General features: G+C 38.8%; 8 protein-coding genes across 11 annotated transcripts; 4 read left to right on the forward strand and 4 right to left on the reverse strand.

Moving 5' to 3' along the window:
* Positions 1-83: 83 nt before the first annotated feature.
* On the forward strand, positions 84-4,514 carry Gasu_20030 (hypothetical protein). Of its 2 annotated transcripts, XM_005707230.1 has the most exons (22): positions 84-225; positions 277-353; positions 401-490; positions 543-713; positions 767-874; positions 931-1,069; positions 1,119-1,243; positions 1,295-1,583; positions 1,630-1,728; positions 1,779-1,910; positions 1,954-2,050; positions 2,100-2,290; positions 2,361-2,447; positions 2,498-2,516; positions 2,573-2,885; positions 2,936-3,022; positions 3,104-3,270; positions 3,334-3,522; positions 3,576-3,836; positions 3,889-4,015; positions 4,063-4,258; positions 4,305-4,514. In XM_005707230.1, exons 1-22 carry the CDS (start codon positions 105-107, stop codon positions 4,481-4,483), a joined length of 3,264 nt encoding a protein of 1,087 aa, XP_005707287.1. In that variant the 5' UTR covers positions 84-104; the 3' UTR covers positions 4,484-4,514. The 2 variants fall into 2 exon arrangements, with proteins under 2 accessions (XP_005707287.1, XP_005707286.1); XM_005707229.1 differs by having other exon boundaries at positions 4,063-4,474.
* A 4-nt stretch (positions 4,515-4,518) lies between these two features.
* On the reverse strand, positions 4,519-6,093 carry Gasu_20040 (amino acid transporter, AAAP family). Its single transcript, XM_005707231.1, has one exon. It carries the CDS (start codon positions 6,019-6,021, stop codon positions 4,543-4,545), a length of 1,479 nt encoding a protein of 492 aa, XP_005707288.1. The 5' UTR covers positions 6,022-6,093; the 3' UTR covers positions 4,519-4,542.
* Positions 6,094-6,173: 80 nt separating this feature from the next.
* Gasu_20050 (hypothetical protein) lies at positions 6,174-7,704 on the forward strand. 2 transcript variants are annotated; one of them, XM_005707232.1, is made up of 10 exons: positions 6,174-6,375; positions 6,420-6,600; positions 6,649-6,822; positions 6,869-6,942; positions 6,987-7,075; positions 7,127-7,201; positions 7,249-7,380; positions 7,440-7,533; positions 7,585-7,592; positions 7,643-7,704. In XM_005707232.1, the coding sequence occupies exons 1-10, from the start codon at positions 6,301-6,303 to the stop codon at positions 7,674-7,676; spliced, it is 936 nt and encodes a 311-aa protein (XP_005707289.1). In that variant the 5' UTR covers positions 6,174-6,300; the 3' UTR covers positions 7,677-7,704. The 2 variants fall into 2 exon arrangements, with proteins under 2 accessions (XP_005707289.1, XP_005707290.1); XM_005707233.1 differs by having other exon boundaries at positions 6,990-7,075.
* A 4-nt stretch (positions 7,705-7,708) lies between these two features.
* On the reverse strand, positions 7,709-8,773 carry Gasu_20060 (thiopurine S-methyltransferase). The gene is made up of 8 exons (XM_005707234.1): positions 8,661-8,773; positions 8,532-8,611; positions 8,366-8,481; positions 8,236-8,316; positions 8,180-8,189; positions 8,004-8,128; positions 7,827-7,942; positions 7,709-7,775 (listed from the first exon to the last, which is right to left on the reverse strand). The coding sequence occupies exons 1-8, from the start codon at positions 8,735-8,737 to the stop codon at positions 7,742-7,744; spliced, it is 639 nt and encodes a 212-aa protein (XP_005707291.1). The 5' UTR covers positions 8,738-8,773; the 3' UTR covers positions 7,709-7,741.
* Positions 8,774-9,597: 824 nt separating this feature from the next.
* Gasu_20070 (preprotein translocase, Oxa1 family) lies at positions 9,598-11,488 on the forward strand. 2 transcript variants are annotated; one of them, XM_005707235.1, is made up of 11 exons: positions 9,598-9,795; positions 9,845-9,955; positions 10,011-10,029; positions 10,073-10,100; positions 10,149-10,293; positions 10,343-10,466; positions 10,518-10,603; positions 10,652-10,738; positions 10,794-11,001; positions 11,065-11,131; positions 11,178-11,488. In XM_005707235.1, exons 1-11 carry the CDS (start codon positions 9,751-9,753, stop codon positions 11,257-11,259), a joined length of 1,002 nt encoding a protein of 333 aa, XP_005707292.1. In that variant the 5' UTR covers positions 9,598-9,750; the 3' UTR covers positions 11,260-11,488. The 2 variants fall into 2 exon arrangements, with proteins under 2 accessions (XP_005707292.1, XP_005707293.1); XM_005707236.1 differs by having other exon boundaries at positions 10,011-10,100; positions 10,144-10,293.
* Positions 11,489-11,667: 179 nt separating this feature from the next.
* Positions 11,668-12,948, forward strand: Gasu_20080 (FtsJ-like methyltransferase family protein). Its single transcript, XM_005707237.1, has 5 exons — positions 11,668-11,889; positions 11,936-12,035; positions 12,087-12,389; positions 12,440-12,663; positions 12,726-12,948. The coding sequence occupies exons 1-5, from the start codon at positions 11,819-11,821 to the stop codon at positions 12,925-12,927; spliced, it is 900 nt and encodes a 299-aa protein (XP_005707294.1). The 5' UTR covers positions 11,668-11,818; the 3' UTR covers positions 12,928-12,948.
* Positions 12,949-12,952: 4 nt separating this feature from the next.
* On the reverse strand, positions 12,953-15,607 carry Gasu_20090 (transketolase). The gene is made up of 5 exons (XM_005707238.1): positions 15,077-15,607; positions 14,799-15,028; positions 14,206-14,745; positions 13,176-14,154; positions 12,953-13,114 (listed from the first exon to the last, which is right to left on the reverse strand). The coding sequence occupies exons 1-5, from the start codon at positions 15,553-15,555 to the stop codon at positions 12,994-12,996; spliced, it is 2,349 nt and encodes a 782-aa protein (XP_005707295.1). The 5' UTR covers positions 15,556-15,607; the 3' UTR covers positions 12,953-12,993.
* A 295-nt stretch (positions 15,608-15,902) lies between these two features.
* On the reverse strand, positions 15,903-18,547 carry Gasu_20100 (glucose-6-phosphate isomerase). The gene is made up of 13 exons (XM_005707239.1): positions 18,306-18,547; positions 18,141-18,245; positions 17,962-18,087; positions 17,699-17,902; positions 17,441-17,647; positions 17,279-17,389; positions 17,060-17,225; positions 16,941-16,999; positions 16,768-16,888; positions 16,556-16,710; positions 16,420-16,507; positions 16,176-16,365; positions 15,903-16,125 (listed from the first exon to the last, which is right to left on the reverse strand). The coding sequence occupies exons 1-13, from the start codon at positions 18,543-18,545 to the stop codon at positions 16,008-16,010; spliced, it is 1,890 nt and encodes a 629-aa protein (XP_005707296.1). The 5' UTR covers positions 18,546-18,547; the 3' UTR covers positions 15,903-16,007.

The following is an 18,547-nucleotide window of genomic DNA, read 5'->3' on the forward strand; positions in this document are numbered from 1 at the left end:
CTCTCTTATATCTTCCTATTTGTATCAAAAGAATAAGATAGACTGTCAGGATTTTCAATAGAATTGATTCCTAAAGTATTTCTTGGATAAGGGTTGATTCTCTGATGGTTCAGAATGACTTTGAACAGCCTGGAGAAGCATCTGAAAATAACACTATTCGTTGGCTACATCTTCGGATACATAATGCTAGTCTTTATCAAGACCAAGACGTGCTCGTTAATCCAGGTAAACAGCTTGACTAGAATAGAATGCGTTGTGGCTTAAAGGATCGGAAAGATTTTCTCCAGGTTAGTTGTGGCGATATTCTGCGACTTTCAAAACCAGGAGAATCAGAAGGAGCGTGTTTTTTGAAAGTTCGTATCTTCCTTAGTTGAATGCTTCTGTTTACCGAATAATATAGGTAACCGATAGGACTAGTATTCAAGGCACCAAAACTGAAATCAGTATTTCCCAAAATATTGCGGAGAGTTTTCAGTTTACAGGACACAGTGTATGTAAAGTATAAGACATTTTCTTCTCTGACCTGATAACTTTTTTGTCAGTTGATACAAGTTGCCAATCTCGGTCCGCGAGTGAAGCCTATTAGTTTTGTCGAGGTTTTGGTCAAAAATCAATATCTTAGTTCCAGTGAAATGTGGCGTCTTAAGTTTCTCCTGAATGGTCAGTGTATTTATTCAGGAAAAATACTCTTTCTAGATCGTATACAAGCAAGTGTGAGTTCAACTCCTCATTGCAAATTTTTTATTTCTCAACTAGTTTCTTGCAGGTCAAATCTCTTTTCATGGATACTTTGCAAGTGAAGTCTGGTCTAATTGGCCATGAAACCAAGTTCAACTTTCGTTCGCAGAGTGCAAAGATTGTTTGGCTTATTGAAGTGAGTATTGTTCTGCATTTCTAATACTGTATGCATCATATTGAATTGACAACTAGTTTTCCAAAGAGTTATGGGAGGAGACAATGGATGGCAGACTTTATTTTGAGCTCGTTGTTGAATTGATGGAGCGCATATTAGAAAGATGGAATAGTGATGGTCTTCGGCATATATTGAGCATTGTTGTATTCAGTCGAGGTTTGTTAGATGCACACATATTAGCAGCAAGTTATTTATTTATTTTTAGTTTTCTATAATAATCTTTGGGAAGCCGGATTTTCCTCTAAACCTTTATTGAATCGGAAAGACTCACATCGTTCCGTACATGTTCTAACGGATGAAAATAATAGACCATATAGTGATCTCTATTTTGTAAGATATTTCTTACTACTTTGAAATAATTCGTGTGAGACTTGAGTTTAGCCCTTGTTGACAAATGAACGAGTTGGCCATTCAAAGAGTATCGTTCCTAGAGTTGTTGGATCTTTGAAACGACTATTTTATCGTTTTCCCCTATTGATTGGGTCATCTTTATTGCTAGAACGATTTGAATATACGACAAATGTTGATTACGATGAAACGAAATTCTCGTTACTGTTGCCTGGAACTGCCGAAAATTCTTGGAGTGAAGAAAGCAATTTGTTGGAAGCGTTCAATGTCTGTTTGAATGATTTTGAACGTCATTTTATTGACCGAGAACTAAAAGCAACTGGTAATTTTGTAATTTCTTCGATCTGAGAAGCTCATGGGACATGAAGGAAATCACGTGGTAATATTTACCGCCAGTCGAGGAGTCTGGAAAGTACATGAGAACCTTATAAAGCTAACGAAACGACGTCTAATGAGCAACGGAGTAGGTAAGAGAAAATATAGGAAGAGAAGGAGGATCTGTCATTAAAGTTTATAGGATGGGAGATATTATCTGTAGGAGTTCCCATTACTGACCAAGCACCCATATTCATTTTGCAACCTTCCAAGAACCAAATGGAACATACGAGCAAGATGTGGAAGAATCGTGAAGAAAATCCAAATATTTTGAGTAGGTCTTGAATATATTTATGAAATGATGTTTATATTTTTAGTGCATTTATCTCGATCTATATCGATTGCACAAATGGAGAGAACAGCAAAGATGGGGACCATATATTACAAGTTTCCTAAGGAATGGTTTCCATTAAGGTTGGTTTCCGCAAGATTGATACTCAGAGTATATACATATGTTTTGTAGATTTATCGGACCTCGTTTCCCGTCATCTTTAGCCAAAACTGCATCACCTCGAAACGAAATAAGAATCTATATGGAGGATTTTTCTAATGACCTTGAACTGGAATCTAGTAACTTTGTTACAGCCATGCACATTCATGATAATCGCGTTGCGGTAGCAAATGCCAAGCATTCACAAGTGGCTTTGCTTAGCAGTAAGTGCTTTTCTGCCAGAAAGGAAGCAGTAAGCATAGACAGCTGTGTCTCATTCTCCATTCAATTTAGAATTGCCTCGTTCGACAAGTGTTGATTTGTTTCATTCGACAAAATCCAGGGAAGAACAGAAAAGAAACCCTAGTTATGAAATTTATAGTAAGTTTCATCTGTTTTTCATCTTTCATTCTCTAAGCTTTTTAATGAAGCAACCTATGGAAAGTTTTTGTAAGCTCTTTATGTCTGAAAATCAAATAATTGCATTCTGAATAACGATGCTTTAGTGACATGACAAGAAAATCGATTTATAGGAATCATCTATCGGCAGTGGAGTTGTTGAAGGATTCTCAAACCAAGCTTAATTCAAATCGTACAAGATGGGCTCATAGCATCTTTCCCTTCACTTCGGATACTAACTTTCCTACCTTTTCCCTTGAAGACATCAAACCTTGGATTGAGTATGAAACATGCGAAGAACCTCCTTCTATAGATATACAAAGGCGAATCATGTGGAATAATTTGTTAGAGCCAAGTGTTCTTCCATTGACGACTGAGTTTGCTCCTAATTCTATTTTTTCGAAGAGTTACTTTTTACAGGTAGGTACTTTCTTGGGTTGAAAAAGCTGTGGAATATTTACTTGGGCAAGTATTTGTATACATTACCTTTACCTTCAAAGTCAAAATCGGATCCACAACTATTTAGTGAAAGCGCAAGGGCTCTCGTAAAGGAGCTAGTTTGTCAAAGAATGGTTCAGGATTTCCAGGTTCTCTCTTTCTAGCAAGTTCCTTGATAGTCTATGGCTGATGATAGTTAGGTAGTGGTACATCTGAGTGATGAAATCTTTTGGAAAAATTTGGCGTCTCCTGAATTATACGAGAGAACCATGGAACGTCATGCCAAGTCTTCCAGTAGAAGGCAGAAATCCAGTTTTCCTGGCGAAGATATCGGCCAAATCCGCTGTGTTCTTGCGAAAGGAAGAGAGTAAGGCATAAATATCTTTCTTTTATCATCAAGGAACTCATTGATGCTATCTTACTGTCTCAGATATCACGAGTTGACGGTTAACCCGGAGAACTATACGGTGCAAGTCAGAAGATTTGTAAGGGTGGATGCTCCTGAGAAGAGCATTCCTTCTTTTCATTATCGTTATAATCTCTTCTGTACAAATAGCAGTCGTTTCGTTATTAAAACTGGATCTTTCTCTGTACAAACGGACTCCATTAATTGGAATAGGTGATTCATTCGAACTTTATTTGACTCCCGAGTGGATGACGGCATATTTTTAGGCTGGATCAAATACTCGTAGAAGGACAGGTGTTACCATGTACATCTGAAATTTTAATGAAAGAGCTGCAAGCACGTGTAGTCCGATTTGCTATTATTCCAAATGGGAACAAATCAACGGAATGCATTTCCCAATTTTTACGTTCGATCACGAGAGGCGAAATCGGATTTGAACAACTTCCTTCAGAGTCCCTGGATGGTTATCGGAGCAATGAAGAACAGTTCTTTACCAAGCTTGATATGGGAATGTTTAAGGGAGCTAGGTAAATGTGAAACACTGGACTAGAACAACGCTGTTTTCATACTTTTTTGCAGACATGAATGGATCATTTTAGGTGTTGATAAGTTTCTTGTACCATCTGCTGCCTTTCACTGGTCTTTGTATTGGCTTGTTTGTGAAGGGGGTGTTGTAGAGGACTATATCCAATTTTGTTTTCGTCGGGTATGCATTTGTCGTTACAAAGCTGCTTTATTCTCACGACCATTTAGGCAAAGCTACAAGGCTTGACTTGTTGCAGAGTTCCATTTGATTTCGTGAATTCTCAGTCTTCATGGACCATTTCTACTGTTTGGTACAATATAAACGTTGTTTTATGGAAACAAGCTATAGAAATGGTTATCCTGGAGGCGGGGCTTTTCTTAGATAAAAGGGATACGGAAAATGTTTACTTTGTACATCAAACTGGTAGGAAAAGGATTTTAGTCGTATTTAGAGCTGATGAAATGCAAAGGAGGTTGTATGGTACAATGGAACAAAGAGACGGAGAGTGTTTACTGGAGGGAATCAAATGTCGTTGAAAATACTCACAGCTCAAGGAAGCATGTTTTTCATTCCATCAACAATACGATTTATTTGTCCAAATTTGTGCAAACTGTGGTACTTGATATTATTCATAACATTTCCTTTTAGAAAGAGTCTCCTCCAAGCATTATGCATCTCATCTATAAATACGACACAAAGGAGCATTTTCAGAATTTTCGAGTACAACTAAAGGGTTTTCCAGTGTGTTCAATGGCAACTATCAGACTCTTGAAAGTTCCATAGCTTCCTAATGTCAACATAAGAAAACCAACAAGGAAACAGAAAAACGGCAAGAGTTTTTGATACCAGCGAGTGTCATGCCAAAATTCCCAAAAGTAAAATGCACTTGGCACCATAAACGTCAAAAACGAAGAGAATAATGAAGTCATAATGCCAATAAAGGATGAAAAGAAAGGAATCAACTCTGCTACAATAAATGCTCCGCCGTAAGTGACACCCGTCCAAAGTAACCACCAAAGTCTGTTACGGATGGAACCATCTCGAAACTTTCTCAAGCCTCCGGCAATTAGTGGCTGAAAACCCCATTGGACTGCTCGACTTAACACATTTCCACCAATAGTTCCAGCAATAGTAACATGAATTACCATAAAAACATCGTTCACATAATGTATGGCACCATGTTTGATAACCAACGTCACCGGACTCTCCATCTTTCCAGTATGTCCAAGATAATAATAAGCAACCGCTGACAACGTTAAGTAACATGCGTAACTAAAGGTTTGTGAAAGCCATAAAGCTGTTGGAAAGTCTTCTACTCTTTTCAACTCTGCCATAAATTCAAAATAAATCAAGTGACCTGTAAAGGCAAAAATAATATCCATTGCTGCAGTCAAACCTTCATAAAAGGATGCTGACGAACTGGCGTATGTTTTCGCCAGACCTGCACCAATTACTGGAGACCTCACACAAACAAGGATTATAGGAATCACTATAAACGTGATAGCAACTAGAACGATGTAAGTAATTTCAAACAGACTTCGGGCTTGGCCAGCAAGAAGCAACATGGCGTATGCAATTGCAGCAAATGCCACGGTACATATATGTTCCTTCTGCAACATATTCTTCCAAGTCAAGGATGACGTTAGCAGGTCACTTGTCAACAAAGCAAAGAAGTAGGAATACGCAATGAACGCGGTAAAATACATTCCTGCCTTTCCCCAGAGTCGACGACTCATGGAAGCATAGCTCCGTATAGTTGGATAACGCAGACCCATGTAATACAGAAAGTATCCTGTTGCTGTGGTGATAAAATAAACTCCAGTAAGAATGAAAACACCTCCCACCCAACCAAGTGTTTGGAAAGCACTAGGAATGGATAACACTCCAATTCCTACCATATATCCACACATTAACATGGTAAGCATCCACCAACTCATCTTCCGAGGAGGCACATACTCCTTGTCAGGATCATTAGGGTCATAAGAAGATGAACGGCTTCTACCACCAATATCAAATGACTCTTTCATCGCATCTTCGAAACTTTTCTCGAACGGCGTTTCTTCTTCATCTACAGGATCCTCAACCGCTGCCTCAATCGACTGGTGAGGTTTCATGGGTACAACAGAGTCTTGTGTTTGAAGTTCATTGGCCTTATCCACCGAGGCTCTTTTCCATGGCAGTCTCATGATATGCTTCTGTCTTCGTTTCAAAACTTGAAAGAACGTTGACACCAATTCTTGAACAAACAAAATAATCGATGATTGTAGAGAGCAACCTCCTCTTATATAGGACTACATATTTCGCTTCCAACCACGTTACTCCAAAATGTCTCAACGACGTTAGCTTTTTATTGGTAAGTTGACAATTGGCCCAGGCGTCTTCCAAATTTCCAACCCAATCAAGACAAAGAAAGTGGAAGTAGATCTTTATTTCGACAGCTGTCCACTTAACGACCTTCTCGAATAATGTCAGTCATTGAGGACACTCAGTGGACGAACTGTGTAGCAACCCTCGGAACTTACCAAGGAAACCGTGCAAGAGTTTGTGCTTGTTGAAAACTTAAGACAACACTCACGTTGAGAAGTATGATGCGTTAGGTATATTGGAGGAAAGGAAGAGATGCGTTTTGAAGTGTCAACTTTGCAGTCCAGTCACTATCGATGCCAAGGGAACTACCCTGAAGGGAATTGAAACTTCCCTATCAAAAGAACCTTATGATATAGAAGAGAAAAGAATAGTATACGAAGATGAGCTTCAAGCTCTGGGTGAGCTGGTTTTTAACGCTTGCTTTTACCTCTTATCGGGTCGGAAAGGTTATGTTTATTTTGAACAGGGTTCCGCAATTTCAGGCGGTTCGGTACAAACGTATATTATGGGAGATCCAGTTCGGTTCAGAGTTGAACAAACTATTAGAATTCTGAACGATAGCCTTTTCCTTTGTGGAACAACGGTTACCGTGGGCTATAACAACGATGGTCAGTTACAAGGTTAGTAAAGTACGGGGACTAGTTCCCGCTTGCTGACTCTTCAAAGAGTTGGATGTAGTACGTTATATACCTGGGGATACTGACGAGATTACCAACTCGTTTATTTCCTCTTCCAACAAGGTACTTCTATTCAACCTTTGAAGTATTTTTCGTGTTGAACGGAGAAGTTGTCACTATTTTCCGATATTTTAGTTGAAGGCGTAGGATCTCAGGAGTCCTTTGCGGCATTTTGTGCAACCCCAAAGTTGCAGAGGTCGGTATCGCTGCTGTTGTGGTCTTTTTTGCATAGACGAGTCTTGCCTAGTGGTCGTTGGGTAGGGGAAGGTACTGCGATATTTCCCGAGGAAAGTAGAACATATGCAATCAAAAGTCTATGCAAGTATGTACAAAGAATGCTTTGTAAAGTTCGCTTAACAGGCGTTGTAGATTTGTCGCGGACGTTAGTGGTTTTGGGATAATATCAAGTGAGAAGGTTGTAGAAAAAGAAGAGTTCAACTATGGACTTCGTTTGGGGAAAAAGGACTCGGAGCACGCTATTGTGTTCCAATCGGCCCAAGGGTATTCCTTATTCTTTCTTTTTGGTATATTTTTTGACGCAAATTTTGTCTACTTGAAAGGCGCACCTATGAAGTTCGCTTTTTATTATTGGGTGGTGGGGTTGTCGTCATATGTCCTATGAAAATTCCCAAAGACCAAAGTTTCTGTATTGAGGTAAGTCGATTGTGAATATTCGTGAGACGTTTCGGATAAGTATTTTTGAAGGTATCTTGGTTGACAGACGAGTTTCACCGAAAAAGGCTCATACGACATTATGATGAAGGTGGTCGATGGCATCACTCCAGCTTTATAACTGAGGAAAAACAACCACCAAAGCACAAGAAACTAACCTTTACTTCAATATAAAGCATTTGTCTAAATATTATTTCAAATGACAGAGTTTCCAACGGACAAATCTTCGTCTACAAGTTAGAGCTTCTTATATACACTAAAAGACATATGCTTACATCGAACTAGGTGGGAGTTGATCACTTATATTCTTCATATAAAAACTTTCGAAACCAAGTGGCTCTAGATATTGCCTATAAAGATCCAGACTCATGGCATAAGGCGGTCCACCTTCCTACACAGAGTTTTTAGAACTCGAAAGAGTTATTGTCAAGGTACCATAGTAGGTCACATACATAGTCACCGATAGGAAAAATCACAGTTACTAACTCTCCACCGACTTGAATGATATCCTTCATACGAGTTGCCCACGAGCTTCTACTTTCAGGAGGCAATGCACAGAAAAATGTCAAGTCATAAACTTAAACCCCACTTGTCAGCTTCACGAAACTAAAAACCTTTTTCTACTTGCCAAGATCAAACTAACACAAAGTTCGTATCAATAAATCATGAAGAAAGCTCAGATACCTTCTGACTAAAAGGAAAGTCAAAAAAGTTCCCAATCACAAATTGCGCTCTTTCACTCGATATTCCTCTAGAATCCCTCAGCTTCAATTTCCTTCAGTTGACAGTTATCTACGACTGAAAATTTTCTTACTTGCTCTGCCTGTTTCTTAGCTTCCTCGCTACAGTCCAAACCGATAGCAACTCTAGATTCCGATGCAAGCGTCAAAACGTCATAGCCACGACCGCAACCAGGCACAAGCGCATATCCTAAAACACTATGTTATTTTCAGCTTTTGGTGTTGGGACAAATTAAGCACCCTTTGGTAAAGCGTCCTCCTTGCAAAGTTCACATAAAACTGGTAAAGACGAACCTCTATCCCAAGGGGTCAAACCGGCTCTAAACAATCACTCAAAATTCAAACTCGTCTTTCTATATAAGCGCTTACTTCCAACAGTCATCCCAACCTTCCATCTTCGCACCCTTTTCCGTCAACTGACGAACACGAGAAATTGTTTCGCTCATACTGCCGAACTGTTTTAACGAGAACTGTTGATTACAACGATAATCTGCAATAATAAAGTTACCAATAAAGGTCTGCTTCTTCAGAGTTTTAATATGCTGGATACAAAGCCTTGCGTCAAGTATCGTTCGTTTGCAGGGCAACAAGAGGCTATGTTGAAACAACAAATAAAATGAGACGCGCATTAATAGAAGGTTCGGATGGCTTTTGCACGTGATAATAGGTGATTATTGTGCCCAATGGAATCTATACTGAGTTTGTTATCATTTACAACTGATACAGACTCTATATTCTGCGCTTCCTTTCTATGAATTCATCCTTGTACTTCAGTCTTGTAGATAACTAAGAAGTATATGTCCTCCTAGAAAGACCAGTAAGTTATCCAAGAGATAAGGCTCAATGAAGACTTGAAGAATAGCTCTGACCTCGTGTAAAACTGTTTTCTAAAGTAAGAAATCTTGAAGATAATCTATAATTTCATAGTACTATCTTATGGTACTTGTCAAAATTTATGGGTGTTGGAGAAAACTTGAGCCACTTTATTATTAGTCTTCACGCCGCATTTTCATTCTTGAGTTCTTTATATTATACAGAATTGAGATGATTGTTCTTTCTGAAATTTCTAGTTTTTCATTAAAGTCTGGAGGCGAAGAGGAAGTTTTTGTCTAAAGATGCAAATGACTTTTCATGTTACACCCTTTCTATTTCAATGGAATGCTTTTGAGATATAGAACTGGCTAGAAGTTTATTCCTGCACTTACTGTCATTTCAATTTGACATTTCATATTTTCATGAATCAAAAAGCATTTAAATATATTTCTAATGAAGATGAGAAAACATAGAAAAAAATTCTAACAAGTTGAAGTTCAATTTCTGCACCGTTCTTCATGTTACGAAGACGAAAGGCCTTCCAAGTCTCTACAATTTCCAACTCAATAGCAATTGACAAAGTTCGTCTCTTTGTGGTCTTTATCAAAGGAATCTCATTAAAGCACAGTGCAACCGAGTGAAGTTTATGGGTGACCAAGGAAAAGAACTTCGGCTTATTGCCATGGCAAAGGTTTCTTTTTTATGTTTGTGTTTCATTTCCGTCTAAAAAGCTCTATTAGTCAGGTTGGGTCTGGCTGCACGAGAAGACAGGGTTGCCGTGGTGGTCAACCTTGGTTGCAGGTGCTGTAGTTATTCGAGCTGCAACCTTTCCTCTTTGCTTGTACGGTCAGGTAAATTTTTTGCGACAAATGTTGCTTTCGATCTGTTTTCTTATTTGGCCTCAAGTACCACGCAGATAAATTGAGTTCGCTAGCTCCAGAGTTGGAACGAATAAGGGCGTATGTTAGTCGTTCATCAGGAACAACAGTACAGAAGGTAGCTTTTTCTTGTTTTTCTCGCAGTTTTACTATTTGAATAGATTAGGACGTTTCGTCGTTTGAGACAGGAATTGCTGAAGCGAAGCAGTTCTTCATCTTTGAAGGTTGTTCCCTATGGGAAACTAGTCCACATACCGCTTTTTATAACAGCAGCAGCATCTGTGAGAAGATTAGCCTTTCAAAGATATCCAGTGAGGACTTCTCTGTCTTGTGATCGACAATATTGTTAACAAGTTTTAGGGTTTTGAATCGGAAGGTATTTCCTGGTTTAAGGATTTGGCAGCACCGGATCCTTGGTATATTCTTCCCATAGTCAATAGTGCTATTTTGATAGCAAATACGGAAAACAGCTTGAAAGCTAATGGTAAGTACCATAAGATCAATTGGTTGATACTTTTATAGACTTTCCTTTTAGAAAAACCAAGTTTGAATTCATCGAAAAGGTCTCTAGGAGATCTAGCGAACAGCCTTCGAGATCCACAAATAGTTGATTGGATGAAGGTATTGATAGCCATCATTTAATTATTGCTTGTAGCTTATATTTCAAAGATTATTTTACAAGGAATGACAATTTTAGTATTTCCATTGATCTCGCATTTGCCATCAGGCGTTGTCTTTTTCTGGACGGTGAATTCTGTAAGAACGAAATGCCGTTGGTTTTTAAGTTTTCATGGCTGAAGAAGTACAATAGTTGTTGAATGCGTTGCAACAAACTCTGCTTATAGGAAAGGGAAAACGATATGTTGGGCTTTATAATCGAACTGAACTGTTAGCACAGTCAAAGGGACTGGCTGACTCATTGTTTCATGATATAAACACTTCAGTAGAAGACGCTCGTCTTCAGCTTTCTCGTATTCAGAAATTTGTTATGGAATACTCTAAAGAGCCAGTAAGAATGTGTTTCTAGAGGTGGCTTCTTAGCTGACTTGTTGTAAATGTTGATGACAATCTCTTGCGTAAAGTTCAAGAATTTTTGCTGAATGAACGGAGATCCAAACGACTTTCACTTCCATTGAGTGCAGAAATAAGGTTTGTTTTTGATAAGTTTGTATGCATATAACTGAGACTTTTCTAGGAAAGACGAAACCACTGGAAAAGACTATGTTGCTATTGTTATGGCGTCTCCAGATGAGGAAGACAGTTCCAGCAAAGCTTGATGCTATTTTGACAAAGTTTATTCTTGTTGCAGATGATACAATGAGTATTTGTGATTTATTTGGAGGACATTCATTTCTTGAATTTTCTTTAAGTTACTCTTTCAATAAGATACAAGGTCTTCCAGAACGGCTCTTATGATATTATTGTTTTGAAACATTTCCAAAAAAAATTTAGGCTGCAGAAATAAAGCTTCTTTGAAAGATCCAATACATAAGTGGACTTGTTTGAAGCCAATATTTGTAAATGATTCAACTCCTCGAATGTCGCAAAACTGATACACGTTGTTATCAGTTGTATTCATTGTTAGAATTAATTTTTTGAACGACTCTTTATTTCTCAGTTTCCTACTCAATGGAGAAAGATACAAGTTAAGTTATATTGTCTTTTGTAGAATTCCTCAGAAGATATATTTATTTGCCAATTCTCGATTCTTTGTTTTCTGTACACGGGGCGAAATGCCCATTAGTGAACGTAGTTTTTGGAGTTGATTATTTTTGTTTGTCAAACGAAGTCTAAGGTTGTAGAGTTTGAAACTCTTCAAGGAGTAAAGGTCTTAAAATGGGACGAACCTCGAAGGACAAAAGAGATATCTATTATCGCAAAGCAAAGGAGGAAGGCTATCGGGCAAGGTATGACAATCTGTTGAATATTTTTACAAGTCGACTAGTTTTGAAGGTCTGCTTATAAACTGTTGCAACTGGATCAAGAGTTCAACTTATTCAAGGATGCGGAAAACGTTGTCGACCTCTGCGCAGCTCCTGGAAGTTGGAGTCAGGTCAGAAAAAAAAAATTACGACGGAAATTCGAAATACTGATAAGTCAATAGGTCGTCTCAAAGCGCCTAAGAGAACTACGTAAAGGTCAAGCAACCATAGTTGCCGTTGACTTGCAAGAAATTGCACCAATTGAAGGAGTTACTGTTATTCAAGGTGATATAACTAGCCGTCCGACGGTTGAGACTATTCTAAAAGAGTTTGAAAATGGAATGGTCGATGTTGTCCTCTCCGACGGTGCCCCAGACGTTACTGGACTCCACGACTTGGACGAATATATACAAAGTGAGCTGATTCTTTCTGCGTTGAATGTTGCAACTTTTCTACTTCGACAGGGAGGAACGTTTGTTGCTAAGGTACTCAAAAAACTCATTTTGCCTTGGCTATTATTACTTTCCAAGGACAGGTTTTTCGCGGAAAAGATACTTGCGGTGTTTTCAGTCGTCTGAGTGTATTTTTCGAGAACGTCACCCTTGCAAAGCCGCGTTCTAGTCGAAACTCTTCAATAGAGGCATTTTTTGTTTGTAGGGGTTATTCTAGACCAAGTTTTTGGCAGCCAACTTTGTTCTTGCATAAAGATGCTTCTATAGAGGTCGTACAAGGCTCAGAAATAGAACAAGAGTGCTCAAGGTATGGTATATCATTGTCACGACTGAGTACAAAGTGATATTATGACTGAATCCACCTGATAGTCAGGAAACCATGACAGTAGTTATGCCTTTTGTATCTTGTGGGGACCTCTCATGTTACGATGCTGATATGGCATATGATATAGATAAGAACTATCTAGAGAATTCTAGGGTTACAAGATCATTATCTCCTGTACAGGCACCGATACACGCTGCATACGAAACTGCATTGGCACGAAAACGGTCAGCGAAACAAACCACCTGACTTTATTATAGCGAAGAATGAATGACAGGAAGTTATAAAAGCACGGTGCTAAGGAGTTTTGACGAATTATAAAACCGCCTTTACCTGCTTCACGACATTTTCCACCGTAATACCAAAGTGTTTCAAGATATCGTTCCCTTTGCCTGATAATCCAAACTGGTCGATGCTAACCATATGACCCACATACCTAAATAAACAACCATTAGATTCAATATATATATGTATATCCACTTTATATTCCAGCCAACCTTTCCCAACCGAAACTTGAACCAGCCTCACAAACAAGACGACGATCTTTTCCAACGTTGGAAGGAAAGACAGACTCTTGGTACTCTCTACTCTGCTGTTCGAAGAGCTCCCAACAAGGAAAAGAAACAACTCGAATAGACTTGCCTTCTTGACGCAATTTTTCTGCTGCAATCTCTACAAGATGTACTTCCGAACCACTCGCAGTTAATATAAAATCCGGATATCCACCTGATCGAGTGTTATCAGATAATATATATGCACCCTTTAGACATCCTTCTATAGATGAATTCTTTAGTTTGGGTAGCTTCTGCCTTGATAACGCCAGTATAGATGGAGTCGATGTTGACTTTAGAGCAGCAATATAAGCTGCTGCAGTTTCTGTAACATCTGCTGGTCTCAGCATATGAACATTTGGCATAGCTCTAAAGGATGCCAAGTGCTCAATAGGCTGATGAGTTGGTCCATCTTCACCTAATGCAACAGAATCATGCGTCATAATGTAAATAACTCCGGCTCTAGACAAAGCGGATAACCGAATAGATGCACGCATATAGTCTGTAAAAATAAAGAAGGTTGCTGCAAAGGGACGGAAACCAGTGTTGTGATGATATAAGCCATTGGATATTGCACCCATTGCATGTTCGCGAACTCCAAAATGGAAATAACGCCCTTCTCTACAGTTGTGCTGAAAAGAAGGCACATTTTTCATCATAGTTAAACAAGATGGAGCTAAATCTGCAGAACCACCCACAAGTTCTGGCATAATTGGAGCTAACGCGTTCAACATTGCTTGTGATGCTTGACGAGTAGCCATATCACCTCCTCTTTCAGCTGCAGAAATTAAGACACTTTCCCAATTATCTGGAAGTTTCTTATGAAGTACTGTCCTCTCAAATTGTGAAGCCAATTCGGGAAAAGCTTTCTTATATGCCTCCCATTTAGCTTGCCACTCTCGCTCAATTTTTTGTCCGGATTCAACTAGTCATTTTTACAGTTATAAAAAAAAAGGCGAAATAATAAACAACTTACTGTGTTTACGATAATGACGAAGAGCTTCCTCAGGAACTTCAAATTCCTTAAATGGCCACGATAAGCTGTCTCTTGTTAACTTTACTTCCTCCGCTCCAAGAGCTGCTCCATGTACCTCACCTGTATTAGCCTTGTTTGGTGAGCCATATCCAATAATGGTCTTCAAACGAATAAGAGAAGGCTTGTCATGAACTTGTTTTGCTTTCTGAATTGCATCCGAAATAGCTTGCAAGTCAAAATTCCCATTTTCAACCGTGACTACGTGCCATCCAAGTGCTTCATATCTTTTACCAACATCTTCCGAAAAAGCAACATCTGTCTTTCCATCAATAGAAATATTATTATCGTCATAAATAGCAATTAATTTTCCAAGTTTTAGATGTCCAGCCAATGAACATGCTTCATTAGAGATACCTTCCATCACACAGCCATCTCCCATAAAAACATACGTATAGTGATCAATCAAATCATGACCAGGTTTATTATAAACTGCAGCCAAATGTGCTTCTGCAGCTGCTAGTCCCACGGCATTTGCAATTCCTTCAAATAGTGTATGAAAAGCAGAAACTTGAATACAAGAGTTGTCAACATACCTTGGCCCAAAGGACCTGTCGTCACCTCAATACCTGCAGTTTCTATATTTTCAGGGTGTCCAGGAGTTCGAGAATGAATTTGTCGGAACTCTTTGATATCTTCCAATGTGACCGAGTCATAGCCACAAAGGTACAGCAAAGCATATAAGAGCATTGAACCGTGACCATTCGACAAAACGAAACGATCTCTATTAACCCAAAACGGATTTTTGGGGTTGAACTTTAAGAAACTTCAACGAGGAATTAGAGTTGCAAATAAAAAACCTTCGTTCACTTACTTTTCAAACAATACATAGGCAGCTGGAGCCATTCCCATTGGCATACCTGGATGCCCTGAATTCGCTTTTTCTACAGCATCTATAGCTAGAAATCTAATACTGTCTATGCAAAGATCTGCCAATCTGTTGCCTGTTTGGGTTACGGGCTTTACTGTTGTCTCAACCATCTGGGTTTTAGTCACCACTGGAGCTTTCCTTGTAGCTAAGGAACCTTCATTGTTGTGATCCTTTCTCAAGGAAACATCTTGGGTCCAAACAACCGCTTTGCCAAGAAACGAACGTCTCGCGAGACTAGCTGTCTTTCCAGCAGAAGAACTCCCGAACCTGGAGTGAAGCCTGTCTCTCGACTTTTCTGAAACACATGATAACTTATATGGTACTGAATATGTCAAAAAGGCAGGACTTGTTATAATTGCTTTTATTCCACCCTCTTCTCTTCTAGAAAGGCTTGAAGATGACTCAACGCCGTGTCTATCCATAAGACCAATACCAACAGAATCAATTGTGGAGATTGTGTCTCTGAGCCACACAACTGTGAATACATTTTAGAACAAGTAATATTTGAAGCAAGCAATGTACAGTTCCAGTAATAAGAACAAGTCATAAATACAGTAAATTTTTTATCTCTTGTTTCTACAAAGGTTATGATATGATTCTAGAATTCACAAAGAAAGATGACTCAAGACAATGCTTCTATCTTTACTTTCCAGAAAAGACACAATATAATGCGGCAATACGATCATTGGGAGTTGTGTGTATCAGAAAACAAATAAACCAAAGAATATTTAGATTTCTGAAAAAACAAATGCGCAGGTAATGAGATTGCTAACATAAGATGTCACGCAACTTATAAGGACTTTATATAGCTACATAGTTTTTGAAACTTGGACATATTCTATAATACTCTTTTTGCAGTATTTTGAATATCAAATTATTCGTCTTCGTAATGAAAAACATGCTCGAAAGCACACCCTACGGAACCTTCCAAGTATCGGTTGAGTAATTTGGTGGTAGAGTGGTTGAATCCAGAAATCTCCTTATTAAAGTACCTTGAATACAAATGAATTTCTAAAACAAAAACAATCCTTCATTTCCATACCTGCTTTCATTCAATTGTTTGCGGACTTTGTTTGCCAACACCTTTCCCAGTTCTACTCCAAACTGATCAAAGGAATTGATCTCCCATAAAAATCCTTGCACCGCAGTACGATGTTCATAAAGAGCCAAGAGTTGTCCAGTGACATATGCATCCAAAACAGGCATTAAAAGACAAGATGATGGTCGATTGCCTTACAAATAGAAATGAGAATATGGATTTCGGTTGATATGCAGAAATGGCTTACCTGTAAACACCATATGAGGAGTCAACCATTCAGATTTCCCTTCTTGCCGAACTTCTTCAGCTGTCTTTCCAAAGGCTAGAGCATCCGGCTGGTGCTTCAAGTCAACACAAATCATTTCTTTCGTATTTGTTCTTACCTGCGCAAAGAAATTGGCCATCAACTCATCATGGTTGGAAACAGGCTCTCCTTCTTCACAAACTGGATTTTGAGACTCTATGAAACCAATAAAGTCACAAGGAACCACTTGACCCATATGCAAAAGTTGAAAGAAAGAATGTTGTCCATTGGTGCCTATACGAATACTACATGAGACTATTCATGATCGATACTATGATGACGAGTAACAACCTGGCTCCCCAAAGTCGATTTCACCGACAGGGTAATCTACAGCTTCTCCAAATATGTTGACATGTTTTCCGTTACTCTCCATATCTAACTGTTGGATATGAGCGGGGAACCTTAAAAGTGCCTAAGTAGTTGTTTTAGACTCAATGTCCGTTGTTGAAGAAATGCAATTCTACTTCGGAATAAGGATGAATAGCTCGAGCGTTGTAATTTAAAAATGACATATTCCAAACTCCTATCCAAATATTTCGAGATAGATGAAAACTAAAAGCATACAAATGTTGTAAGAGCTCACCTAACAGACCTAGTAATACTGGCAAGTTGCCTTCCAGTGGTGCATATCGAAAGTGAGCATCCATGCTATGAGCTCCTTGCAAGAAACGTTCAAACACATCAAATCCATATTGCAATGAAATGGGTAATGCTCCAACGGCAGAGCATACAGAATATCTTCCGCCAACCTGTTCAAACCATCTAAAAAAGGCCTATATGATCAATTCAAGAATCAACTTACCCAATCCCAAAAAGGAAACATATTTTCTGGAGCTATACCAAATTTGACAACCTTATCCAGATTAGTAGAACAAGCCACCATATGTTTCTTTATAGTTTCTGCAGAATCTCCCTAAATGCCACATTTCTAATAAGACATTTCTAGAGAGAAACTTTGTCCTACCAAATGATAAATAAGCCAATCTTTTATGGTTTTGGCATTGATACTCGTTTCACGAGTAGTGAAAGTTTTGCTTACAACTATAGCCAAGGTTTCTTCTGGATTCAATTTGTCTGTTGCTCTCTTCACATCGACAGGGTCTACATTACTCAAAAAGCGGAGAACTCTATCTCCAGCTGCAGCAGAGGCAACTTTCTCAGTTCGTAAAGCCTTTATATGCTTTATTCGTTCACCTAAGGAAACTAGATCGAAATAACATACCTCATGTAGAAACTCAGGACCCAAATAGGAACCTCCAATACCAATTGCAATGAAATTCTTAATAGGACGACCAGTGACTCCAACATGCTGGCCATTTCGAACACGTTCAGAGAATGTTCGAATTTTCTCAAGTATTTGCCAAACTTCATCAACAACGTTCATCCCATCAATATATAACTGCGTTCCTTTAGGTGCTCGAAGTGCCTATGCGTCATGATCAACGCTAGTTGAGTATCTTAACCAAACAGACCATTTCTTCTTACCGTATGCAAAACACTTCTGTCCTCAGTGACGTTGATTTTATCTCCTCTGAACATAGCTTCTTTCTTTTCTTCCAACTGAGCCCTTTTTGCCAACGCAAATAACAGCTTCATAGTCTCTGGAATAACCTATATGAAGAAGTTGGCGACTCCAGAAAACTGCATAAAATTTTCAATCTTACACGTTGTCTTGAATAGTCCAATATACAACCATCAAATTCAGCCCAAAGCTTCTCTGATCGTTTTGCATCGGTTACCAGATCTCTCAAATGCGTCTTTAAAATAACCTAGTTTCAATAAAACGCAACCATTGAATATTATGGGAACGATTCAAAGTATGCACCAACATTTTTGGCGTGTTCTTCTAAAGCTTTCCATTCGGAAGTTTTGGAGATGCGTACATCTGTAGTTGAGTAGATGGAAGGAACCGACTGAACAGTACAAACTACTGGTTTCCTGCTAACGTTCCGTTGGTTGGATACTAGAGCAGGGAATCGAGCTCGTTTATAACTAATTCTTGGCAAGTTAACTGGTTGAGTTGAAGAAAAGGTGACAAAACCAACGGAGTCATTTCTACTTTCATGCATTT

Source organism: Galdieria sulphuraria (assembly GCF_000341285.1).
Source record: "Galdieria sulphuraria unplaced genomic scaffold scaf_13, whole genome shotgun sequence".
Lineage (NCBI taxonomy): Eukaryota > Rhodophyta > Bangiophyceae > Galdieriales > Galdieriaceae > Galdieria > Galdieria sulphuraria.

Excerpts from the sequence above, each read along its gene's own strand:
- Gasu_20030 (XM_005707230.1), top strand. The coding sequence starts at position 105 with ATGGTTCAGAATGACTTTGAACAGCCTGGAGAAGCATCTGAAAATAAC. Across the intron at positions 226-276 it reads AGACGTGCTCGTTAATCCAG|ATTTTCTCCAGGTTAGTTGT; the intron begins GTAAACAGCTTG and ends AGGATCGGAAAG. Across the intron at positions 875-930 it reads AGATTGTTTGGCTTATTGAA|TTTTCCAAAGAGTTATGGGA; the intron begins GTGAGTATTGTT and ends ATTGACAACTAG.
- Gasu_20040 (XM_005707231.1), bottom strand. The coding sequence starts at position 6,021 with ATGAGACTGCCATGGAAAAGAGCCTCGGTGGATAAGGCCAATGAACTT.
- Gasu_20050 (XM_005707232.1), top strand. The coding sequence starts at position 6,301 with ATGTCAGTCATTGAGGACACTCAGTGGACGAACTGTGTAGCAACCCTC. Across the intron at positions 6,376-6,419 it reads ACCAAGGAAACCGTGCAAGA|TATGATGCGTTAGGTATATT; the intron begins GTTTGTGCTTGT and ends CACGTTGAGAAG. Across the intron at positions 6,601-6,648 it reads AGATGAGCTTCAAGCTCTGG|GTTATGTTTATTTTGAACAG; the intron begins GTGAGCTGGTTT and ends CGGGTCGGAAAG.
- Gasu_20060 (XM_005707234.1), bottom strand. The coding sequence starts at position 8,737 with ATGAGCGAAACAATTTCTCGTGTTCGTCAGTTGACGGAAAAGGGTGCG. Across the intron at positions 8,612-8,660 it reads GGTTGGGATGACTGTTGGAA|AGCCGGTTTGACCCCTTGGG; the intron begins GTAAGCGCTTAT and ends GTGATTGTTTAG. Across the intron at positions 8,317-8,365 it reads CTAAGAAACAGGCAGAGCAA|CTGAGGGATTCTAGAGGAAT; the intron begins GTAAGAAAATTT and ends AGGAAATTGAAG.
- Gasu_20070 (XM_005707236.1), top strand. The coding sequence starts at position 9,751 with ATGGGTGACCAAGGAAAAGAACTTCGGCTTATTGCCATGGCAAAG. Across the intron at positions 10,101-10,143 it reads CAGGAACAACAGTACAGAAG|ATTAGGACGTTTCGTCGTTT; the intron begins GTAGCTTTTTCT and ends CTATTTGAATAG. Across the intron at positions 10,739-10,793 it reads TTTTCTGGACGGTGAATTCT|TTGTTGAATGCGTTGCAACA; the intron begins GTAAGAACGAAA and ends GAAGTACAATAG.
- Gasu_20080 (XM_005707237.1), top strand. The coding sequence starts at position 11,819 with ATGGGACGAACCTCGAAGGACAAAAGAGATATCTATTATCGCAAAGCA. Across the intron at positions 11,890-11,935 it reads GAGGAAGGCTATCGGGCAAG|GTCTGCTTATAAACTGTTGC; the intron begins GTATGACAATCT and ends CTAGTTTTGAAG. Across the intron at positions 12,390-12,439 it reads GAGGAACGTTTGTTGCTAAG|GTTTTTCGCGGAAAAGATAC; the intron begins GTACTCAAAAAA and ends TTCCAAGGACAG.
- Gasu_20090 (XM_005707238.1), bottom strand. The coding sequence starts at position 15,555 with ATGGATAGACACGGCGTTGAGTCATCTTCAAGCCTTTCTAGAAGAGAA. Across the intron at positions 14,155-14,205 it reads TCGTCATTATCGTAAACACA|TTGAATCCGGACAAAAAATT; the intron begins GTAAGTTGTTTA and ends AAAAATGACTAG. Across the intron at positions 13,115-13,175 it reads TCAAGTTTCGGTTGGGAAAG|GTATGTGGGTCATATGGTTA; the intron begins GTTGGCTGGAAT and ends TTGTTTATTTAG.
- Gasu_20100 (XM_005707239.1), bottom strand. The coding sequence starts at position 18,545 with ATGCATGAAAGTAGAAATGACTCCGTTGGTTTTGTCACCTTTTCTTCA. Across the intron at positions 17,226-17,278 it reads TGTTTCCTTTTTGGGATTGG|GTTGGCGGAAGATATTCTGT; the intron begins GTAAGTTGATTC and ends TGGTTTGAACAG. Across the intron at positions 16,889-16,940 it reads CTATTCATCCTTATTCCGAA|GCACTTTTAAGGTTCCCCGC; the intron begins GTAGAATTGCAT and ends ACAACTACTTAG.